The 10607-nt window shown below is 38.2% G+C and overlaps 1 protein-coding gene across 1 annotated transcript; it reads right to left on the minus strand.

The window, feature by feature from the left end:
* Positions 1 to 2153: 2153 nt before the first annotated feature.
* LOC140534975 (gap junction Cx32.2 protein-like) lies at positions 2154 to 6080 on the minus strand. The gene is made up of 2 exons (XM_072656582.1): positions 5859 to 6080; positions 2154 to 4453 (listed from the first exon to the last, which is right to left on the minus strand). Exon 2 carries the CDS (start codon positions 4438 to 4440, stop codon positions 3700 to 3702), a length of 741 nt encoding a protein of 246 aa, XP_072512683.1. The 5' UTR covers positions 4441 to 4453; positions 5859 to 6080; the 3' UTR covers positions 2154 to 3699.
* Between the last annotated feature and the right edge of the window lie 4527 nt (positions 6081 to 10607).

Here is a 10607-nt window from a genome sequence, read left to right on the forward strand (position 1 = left end):
CCTCAACTGATCATTTCAATGGCAGTTTTGGTCAGACAGGTTAATGGCCATCACCGCATTTACACTGATAGAGTTGATCAGGATGACTCTGATTGGAATTTATGTCATCAGATTCTAAAGTGAGAGACACAAAATAACAATCACAAAATTTACTCACCTCATGCTAGAAGGTAAACTGGTCTGTTTGCCCCTTAAATGGGTACCTTTGCAAAATCTACCAGTAGCAATATCACCTGCAGCACAGGGTTTAAAAGCCTGTAATTCTCGCTAACACACTCTAAAGGCAGAAAACAACCCAACCTGCAATATTTGCCAACCCAGTGCTGGGTAAATATTGGACTGAAATGTAAACATGTGTAAATATGTGGACACGAAAAGATAACTAGTGGCAGGGGGGTGAAGTAACCCAAGTCTTGGGTAAAATAAAACTGTCCAACAGCTGCTTTCACTTTACTTACCCAAATTCTGAGTAAAGGAGTGACAGAAAGAGAGAAATACCCCAGTAAAACTACCCAACAAGTCAAACCTAGCACCTAGAAAAAACAACCTTTCCAACTTATGCTTTCCTGGATGACCAGCTTTTCAACTGCCTTGACCTTTAAAGACCAACTGCAACCATCTGAAAACAGGCTACTAGCAAAAGCTGGTCTTGAGTTGGACCTTTCAGGAGGGAGGGATATTTTAGCACGTAAACTCACATAGAACCCTAGTACCCTAGAATAAATAACCCAGCATCACTGCTGAAAAAACATCTGTGCCAGTTCAACCAAGGTGGTTAACCAGCTTAGCTTTTGGTCAGAATGGGGTAAGTTTAAGTTTGATGGTATAGTCAGACCAAACTTGCTGTTCAACATGATAAGTAAGACCATGGGCATGAACAAGGTGGTTGACTGATATAACCAATATGGCCATCATTAACATGCTGTTTGTTAAGCGTGACCAACATGACCACCCTGGTTCACCAACATGACCACCCTGGTCAAAAAGATATGAAGGACCTAGACATACACTATCTAATCGACATAACCAACGTGCTGATCAGCACAGGATGTTTTTTTTTTTCTCCAGGATGACAGGTTTTTTAACTACTTCCATCTGAAACCAGTAGAACCCAGCACAAACATTTCTTGAGCCAGATTTTTCAGCACAGATATATTAAAGTTAAACTTAACAGAAAATGTGTAGCAGCAATACAGGATACACAAAGAGGTTGTAGCATATTTGTAATTTTACAAGATATCTCCATTTTAGTGAGTCCATAGTAAAAGTCAATATACAAGTATATAAAGGCTATAGGCCACATTGTTCTTCAGTTCAGTTCAGTTTAGTTAAGTGAGAATAAAAATACCACAAACAGTGCACAAAAAGAACATGTCAGACTACGCCACACACGCTATCATGCCACTAGCATGTAGGTATCACTGCTGTGCAGAGTGTAGCTTGCCCAAATAATTTCTGGTTAGTGGTAGCCCTGTGGTTGTCCCTTTCCATTGATGGACTGGGTAGGGAGGGAGGCTGATAAATTGTGCAGCAACCAATAAGACCAACTTTTATCAGTTCCATACATTAGGTTATTCATTCATTATCAAGAATAAAATACTGTAAGTGCCACAGAAGCCTCAACAACAAAATCTAATATCGGATGTTTGAGTGTTTAGTCCAGAAAGCCTTGGTTTCCCTTTTTCCCTCTGACTTTCTCATTCCTTATAGAAGTGGAATAGCAGAATAGTAATAGATAGTAATCATCTCAGAAATGTCTACTGATACATGAAAGAAGATCTCTACCTTCTGCTCAACACTGTATCACACCCTGCACAGCAGTGTAAGAGCTGCCTTGGGTTCTTTCCACCTAATCATGCTGTCTCCTTTCACCTGTGGCCTGTTGCACAGGACTATGAAAGCTTGCCTCAAAACTGTTTGTCAGATCTTGACTGTTTGCTCTTGTGTGCTAGTGTGCATTTCCTGTGTTATTTTGGTGCTTTGTTTTTGTATCTTCTTTGCTCTGTTTTGCCCTGCATTTGTGATCTTCCTAGGAGCTCAGTAATACTGACACACCGTACATTATCTGAGGCTGTGTCTGTAATGACTCATGAATTAATAAAATGGATAGAAACTTGTGTATTCAATGTTTATTTCAGTATATAATGGTGCTAATATATAGCATGTACTGACATGTGCAACATCTGAAATGTATGCAATTTACCATATTGACAGCAGAAAACGATATAATGAGATTAGTAAGGGTTTAAAAAACAGGCTGTTAGAGTTCCTCTGAAGGTCCCATAAACAACTGATTTCCACACCCATCAGGGCGCTGTTAGCACATGAAATATCACAATGTCATTACATCAGGTCACAATAGAAGAGCCACACTGATCACGAGTCACCTCCTAGTGGTGTAGAAGACCACGTACATCCATATTTGATTGTAAGAAAGTTGAGACAGTAGACCAGGGCATTCATTTTAAACACTTCTCTAGTCAAACTAGGTACCCCTATGCTTTATTTTGTACTACCATATTATAATGCCAGGTCATTATTGCATAATGCACATAAACTGCTTAAAAGTAAGAGACAGAACTGTGTCTTTAGTTATTATGACACATTGTTTATATCTCAGATGACAGTGACATCATATGTCATATGGCATTACAACAAATGTAGGCTTCGATTAGTTGACATGACTTTGATAAAAGTGTCCTAAAAACAGGAATAAAAGTATCAAAAAGTTACATATGAAAACAACAATTACAATTATATATTCAAAAACATCTTGATTAGTGGAAAGACATTATTTAAGTGTGTATTGTGAATTTTGATCTTATTCCACAAATGATTACTTGTTGATGTACAATAAAAATGAAAAAGACAGGAAAAATAAATTATTAAAATTATAATTTTTTTAATTAATCATTTTGTCATTTAAAACAGCAGTAGTGCATGACTTTATGGTAAACTGCTAAGTAAACTGCATTTCTGCAGGTCAAGTCTCAATTTAAGGTAAACTAAGGGTTCAAGTAAAGGTTAACCTACACTTGCTACACACAAGCATGTTAGCTAGTTAGCCAGCTAACAATTACTGAAGGTGTTTTAGATAACATTAAGTTACTATAGGCAATTATATAACTACAGCATTCCTTCTCCGAAATACTTTATTTGCACTAACAAACTAACCTAACACAAATGTAAGCTATGTTACTGCACTTCAGCTAGCAAACCTAGGTAGCTCACTGGGTAGCAGACCAACTTAAGCCTTTAAAAGAATATTTCACACCAGCTAATGTGGTTAAAACAAATAGGATTGCCTGCATGGTAACCCATCCTTTAAACAAATAAAACCTTACCATTAGATTATATACACTGACAACACCCCCAACGGAATAAAACAGAATGCATTAATGGTGACTATGTTTTCTGTTTAACCAGTGTGATGACTTTTACACCAGTCACGATTTCACGATGTCACGATTTCCCAGACCTAGAATAACTTTAAATGTAGAAAAAAACGATTTGTGCTGCAATTTAAGTTTAATACATGTCTGGGAAACTGTCCATAAATATAGTTAAGGTTGGCTAACCATGGGCTTCTCCTGCTCTGCAGGGCTGTAGCTGGATACTACCAGGCAAATCTCCACTCCATCCTCCACTGATGTGACTATTTACACTAAATAAGAATAAACTGGCTCTTCATCACCGATCTTAGCAAAATGTCTCAGTGGTATATGTTTTTCGTTCATCAGCTGGACTGATCGGTGTATGCTTCCTGAATATGGTAGACCGACCAATCAGATAAAATATCTCCCCCACATTCAAAGTTAGAGACACGCAGGCCACCACCAGCATGAAGATAATGAAGATGGTCTTCTCAGTGGGACGGGACATGAAGCACTCTACAGTATGTTCAGGGCATGGTCGTCCATCACATTTAATCCTAGCTTCCATTGTGAAACCATACAAATAATACTGGGCCACAATGAAACCTGCTTCAAACAAAATGGTCACAAATATGCAAGTTATGTAGACGCACAAGAGGTTTCCTTTATAGCGAAGCTTTCCCTTGTCATCTGTGTATTTGGGTAGCTTCAGCCCTTGTTTTTCGGCATGGCTCTGGAGCTTCTGTCTCATTTTGTTCTCTTTGTGGATGACATTTAGGACATAGCCAAGGTACACCAAAGTGGGCAAGGAGACGAAAAGGACCTGGAGAACCCAGAAACGAGTGTGGGAAATTGGGAAGGCTTGGTCGTAACACACGTTCTTGCATCCAGGTGTATTGATGTTGCACACCATGCCAGACTGTTCATCACCCCACACTTTATCTACTCCAGCTCCAAGAACCATGATCCTGAAGATTAAGAGCACAGTCATCCACACTTTCCCAATGCTGGTGGAGTGGGACTGCACTTTGTCGAGTAATTTGGAGAGAAAGCTCCATTCTCCCATGGTTTATATTTAGCTGCAAACAAAAGAAAAGAGGGTTATCAAAAATAATGAAACTCAAAAACCGGGTCCAGTTTAAAACCATTCACTTTCACAGTTATCACTGGCAAAAGCAAAAAAAAGCTAGTTTTAAGCATTATGCTTTTTGATGCAGAATATCAATCAAATGTCAAAGTAATGCATTTAGTAACAAGTTCAAAAATTCAAAAATCTAAAATAAATTTAAATAAAAGTAAAAAATGTTTCATTTAAATTTCAGAATTGAAAGAGTAAGTATTATTTAGAATGTGCAGACGTCTGTTGAGAAAGATAAAAAAATCAACAAATAATCTGGTTCCTAGATGAATCTTAAGACTAACACTATGACAAATGCCAAAAAAGCTGTAAACTGAAAGTCTAAGAATTCATTTTTTGTTTTTTGTTTTTAAATAGGAACAAGCTACTTAATTTAGTTTATGTAAATCAAATAAATACTTTGAGATATTAAATGTTTCCCTTTTAGCCAGCAACAAGGACAATTAACCAATATAGGGAATAGAAGAATACACTCAAAAGAGTGTAGACTATAGGGGAAAAACAACACAGTCATAGTATCTAAGACAAAGTTGAAAGACATGCTCAATATGCCTGGAACCAATGGGGAGTAATTCTGCAAACTGCAACAGAGACATAAAACAGCCCCAAATACTTTGCAGTAGTTAGATACAGCCGAGTAACACCACCTCCTGTGTCATGGCTAAAATGTTTTTATCGAAGAACTGAGATTTTTGAGATTGTTTTGTCATTTGTGTGAGTATGTCACTGTAATCACTAGGCACAGATGTTCCCATTTAAAAATGTAATGGGATTTAGACCTGTATGTTCTATAGTTTATTTCCAAGTCTCCCATTAGCATTTACAGGCGCTACAGTGGTCTTGTTAAAGACCACTGCATGTTTTATAACTTGATTGTCACAATATGTCCCAATACCCTGTCCCAATATTTAAATGCCTACAGATTTTCTTCTATTTATTAATGTACTATACATGAGTATCTATTGAGTTGCATTACTTTTATAGTTGTTCTGTAAAACATAGGAGATAAGTTGATTAATCTAAATGACTGCAAAATCACAGTAAACAGTCATTTACAATGAATATGGTACAGTATATTAGTGCAAAAGCAGTGCAACGAGTAGCCTGAAGTTTCATTAAAGAAAAAAAGCTTAACAATACAGATATAAGATGTAAACTGTAAAAACTGGGCTTTCACAAAAAGTGAAAGTGGTTAAACTAACACATTCACATTCACAACAATAACACTGTAGAAGTATTTATTCATGTTTGTTCTATAGTTAGTGTTTATACATACAACTACAATCTTCCTGACCAGATAATGCACATTAAAAATAAACGTGTTAAAAGTACTTGACATGTCTTACCTTTAAGCTTTAGTGTTTAGTGTTTTAACAGTAGAAGAAATCCAACAGCAAATGGAAGTGTTGAAACTGGAGATAACGCCTGAAACAAACTTCACTGAATCATCCTTGGGGTCACCAATTTTATAATTTCATACTACAGGTGCAGCGTCACAAAGAGAATCCACCCACCCTCTTAGCTCAGAGAATTGTCGTTTTGCAACACAACCAATGAGCACGTACACATCCTCCTCCACACACTTTTAAACCTTAAGTTTCACTACACTTTACTCTCTGAGGACTCATGTTTCTGTAACAGACTACCACAGACTTCACTGTTAAGAATGAGACAACATAAGACGCGCAGTCTTATTGCAGGGTAATTTGTCTTCCTCTTTCTATATTTAACAGCATTTGAAAAAATAAATAAATAAATAATACAAAACATAAAAAATGAATGAAACATATTTCTGCTTACATACTGAATTTTGCTTATGTTTGGCCACATGTTTACACAATGTAAACAATATTATTTGCCAGGGTTCAAACTATTAAATCCATTAAGCCACATCTGGCTACAAAGAACCCTGATTAATACAGCAAACAAAACAAAATAATAAAAGTGCAAAAGAAGAGAATCCTACTCAAATTATTAAAGTGGCATTTGGAAGAACTTGTGCACTCATCAAAGGATGTAAATATGACTTGCCTACAAGTTAACAGTTGAATTGTATGCATTACATGCATCTGTAGGGGTCTATGGATTTGTTTCCACATAGGAAGGAGTCCCTGCATGGCTGCAGAAAATATGATCAGAACTATTGCTTTAAAGACCCAAGAGGGCATCTGATAGATTAACTTCATTTATCCATTTGTGTTTAGGTAACATTTAAGCATCAATACAACAGTACAACTGCCCCCAACAGTGTCTACCAATAGTTTAGGGTACCTTTGGGATTTGTGTTTGATTATTAAGAAAGGACTTTTTGTACTTGTGTTGTTGAGCTTTCCAAGCTCCCATTATGTTCCTAGTTGAGTCTTTACTTGTATAACCCTTTGTGGTTTCAGTAATGAGTGTCAAGACCTGGGAAAGTTTCAGATGCTTATTCTTTTCTGTCGAATGCTATGATGTAATTTATTGGAAAAGTGAGTTTCACTACTCCATTTTTATTGTGTGGCTGCCCAGTGTCACCCCTGGCAAGATGCTTTTCATTTTTTCCAGCTTTACGTTCTTCATAAGTCATTTTTGCTCCTTCCTCTCACACCACTTCCCTTTCAGAGTAGAGAACCAGCAGTGATAGAGGATTCTATCACCCAGGGCAAAGGCAGTCTGCTACTGGCTTTTCTGAAGTTATGACATACAGCACTGAGGAGAGACACTGTCTAGCTTAAACATCTTATGACTATGACTAATTTCCTAATACAGCACAGCAGTGACCAGTAATTCAGACTTGATATCACATTTCTCTGCCTTTTGGGGTTTTTTTTAAGCTTCTTTGTAGTTGTTCAAATATGCAGAACCCTTTTTTAGCCAATATGGTCTATACTTTAAGATGAGCCAAAGGAAACATGGTAAGAGACACAATATGACTACGGTCATAACCAATCAAGTAAAATCAATTACTTTTCAACTGTTGAGTACAACTATTAAGTATTAAGTCTGGTTTTAGTGTGCACAGTGACATGAGACCAAAATGTCATCTGTCTCATGAATTTGTCCTGTATTTTATTTGAGAATGTTTTATTATTGCTGAAATATTATGTGTGTATATGTGTTGATCAGCTGTTTATCCTTCCTCTAGTGTTAGGGTCGTGAGCGACCTGTTTGTTTAAATGCATAAAAATACTACATAAATGTGTTTACTGCATCAGTTTTTTGTTACTTTATTTAAACAAAATAAATAAATATAAATATATTTTACTAAATTACAAAATGCTCTTGATAAAATTATGACCTTTCTGTTGTTAGGGTCGATTTTGACCCAGTTCTAATTTAAGGTTAGAAAACAATAATAAATTCCAAAACTGAAATCATAAACACACTGTAAACCAACAACCCATAGCCAGCTCAACCTCCAAACACTTGAGGTTGAGTTAGGGGCTTCTGGACAGACCTGCCCAGGCATGCTCAGCCAAATCAGTTCAGAGTTGGTGCTTTGCAGAGTATACATCTCCAGCTTACAGCATGCAACAATGTAAAGAAGATTTGATGTAAGCCAAGTTCTGGATCATATATTTGATGATAATGAATCAGAGGACACACAGCAGCAATCTGATACAGATGAGCAGATTTCTGAGGAAGAAGATGATGTAGAGTAACAACCAGAAGACACAGACATATCTGATCAGTCTGATGAGGAGGTCACCGGTGCTGAAGCTGCTCCCGCTCCTACCGAAAGATTCAAATCCAAAAGTGGTATCTGTTGGAGCAGTACCTCCTGACATTCATGGCAGGGCAGATGTTGCAAATGTTATCAAAATGACCCCTGGGATCACAAGGTTTGCTGTGACAAGAGTAAGTGACATCAAGATGTTTTGATCTGTTTATGCCATCGCCACTAAAAAAAAGTTATTATTGCTATGACAAACCTTCCCTCAAAGAAAGAAAAGTTCACGGCAACATGTGGAATGACATTCTTGAGGAGGATCTGGATGCCTACATTGGTGTTCTTCTCCTTGCTGGAGTGTACAAATCCAGCAATGAGGCCACTAATAGTCTCTGGGATGCATTGACAGGCAGGAATATATTCCGGGCAACAATGTCACTTCAAAATTTTCATATGATATCAAGAGATTTGGCAACAGAGACACCAGAGAAAAATCTGACAAACTTGCTCCCATCAGGGATGTTTGGGAGAAATGGGTGCAGCTTCTTCCACTGATGTTCAACCCAGGGCCAGAGGTAACAGTTGATGAACGTTTTCGTGGAAAATGTCCCTTCTGGCAATACATGCCCAGTAAGCCAGGCAAATACGGTATATAAGTCTGGGCAGCCTGTGATGCAAAAACTAGCTATGCATGAAATTTACCGATTTACACAGGCAAGTCTGCAAGTGGCATACCTGAAAAAAAACAAGGAAAACATGTAGTCCTCGATATGACTTCTGGACTGCAGGGTCACAACATTACTTGTGATTACAATTTTTTTTACCAGCTATGACCTTTGACAAGAACTTCTCAAAAGGAAACTCACCATGGTGGGCACTGTAAAAAAGAATATACCTGAGCTGTCCCCTGAAATGTTGCAGGTAAAGGACAGTGCTTCACTTTCCTCAAAGTTTGTTTTTACAGACACCACCACTGCGGTTTCATACTGTCCAAAAAAACGACGGAATGTGATTCTGATGTCCACTCTTTACAAAGATGCAGCTGTGTCATCAGGAAGTGACAAAAAGCCCCTAATTATCCTGGCTGCCACCTACACTTGCCAGCGAATGACCAGGAGATAGCCAATGATTGTATTTTACAACATCCTCGATATGTCTGCATAGAATACATTTGTGTTGTGGAACCAAATTCACCAAGGGTGGAACTCAAACAAAAAAAAAACAAGTGAAGATGTTTCTTGAGGAGCTAGGAAGATCCCTTGTCAAGGCACACATTGAGCAAAGGGAACGGGTGCCCCGAGACCCAGCCGCTGCAGCCTTGGTCAGACACCTATGAGGGATATTCTCTCAAAAGAAAGGCCCAGAGGGCCACAACAAAAAATATTTAAACCAATCATTTCATGGATGAGGAAGCCTAAAAAGGTAACTAAGAGGTAAGAAACAAATTGTAGGATAAATAATTGTTTTTAGGGTATCTGAAGGGTGATTTAAGACCCGACCCGTTAGCATAAGAAAGAGTAACAGAAAGTTAACACTAGAGGAAGGTTAAAAGGAAATCAGAGTACATTTCCCATGTCCTATCTCCCTTTCCTAGTGTCCCCCATTCCCATTTCATAATACACAGTATGCCAAGTATGGAATAGCAAACTTGGTATTACAGACTTGATAAGTCTGACTTGCAAGCACAAACCACAAACTCCCAATGATGACATTTTACAAGAATATTTCCTTGTTTGTCCCTTCCTTATTTCAGTTTTGCCCTGCTGTCTCACCCTAGCTCTGCCCTCTTACCACATCCCTGATTTGTCTCAGTTGTTACTTGTTCTGTTTAGAGTATTAATAACCCTTCTCTTTCCCTTGACGTTTGGTTGTAGCCTGATGTTTTCAGGTAAATGTCAGCTCCAGCATCCGAACAGCTGGATACATTGTGTCTAATAATAGGTCTACTTGTTCTTGTGTTATTTTTATAACAGAAGGAGCTCCTCACTGTGAAACTGGCTTTGGTTGAGTGGCGGCACTGGTGCCAGCCTCCCTTTCCAAGTGGTCACTGACCATAAAAATCTGTAGTACTTGCGCTAAGCCAGATGCTTAAACTCCCGCCATCAGTCGACTTCTCCTCATTATTGAGACGGCCTACACCTATGACTGTGGCTTAATATGTCCTAGGTTTATTGTAGTTCGGCGCCTGTCTATCACTGAGTGCTCCCTAATCTGTAGTAATCCTGCTCCATGCTATTTTGTGTATTCTCTGTTGTCTGCCTGTACCCGGCTTGTACCACGTGGAATCATCGTGGTCCTTACTTCTGAATTACCCTCTTCCTTGTCACCATGGTAACACCGCTATATTCCACTTAGTTCTCTGTTATGTCCTCCAAGCCCTGTCTAAATTATATATTCCTGCATTTACCCTCTCACCAGTCTGAAGCTCTGCTTCATGTTTTTGTTT

This window comes from Salminus brasiliensis, chromosome 1 (assembly GCF_030463535.1).
Source record: "Salminus brasiliensis chromosome 1, fSalBra1.hap2, whole genome shotgun sequence".
NCBI classification, from domain to species: domain Eukaryota; kingdom Metazoa; phylum Chordata; class Actinopteri; order Characiformes; family Bryconidae; genus Salminus; species Salminus brasiliensis.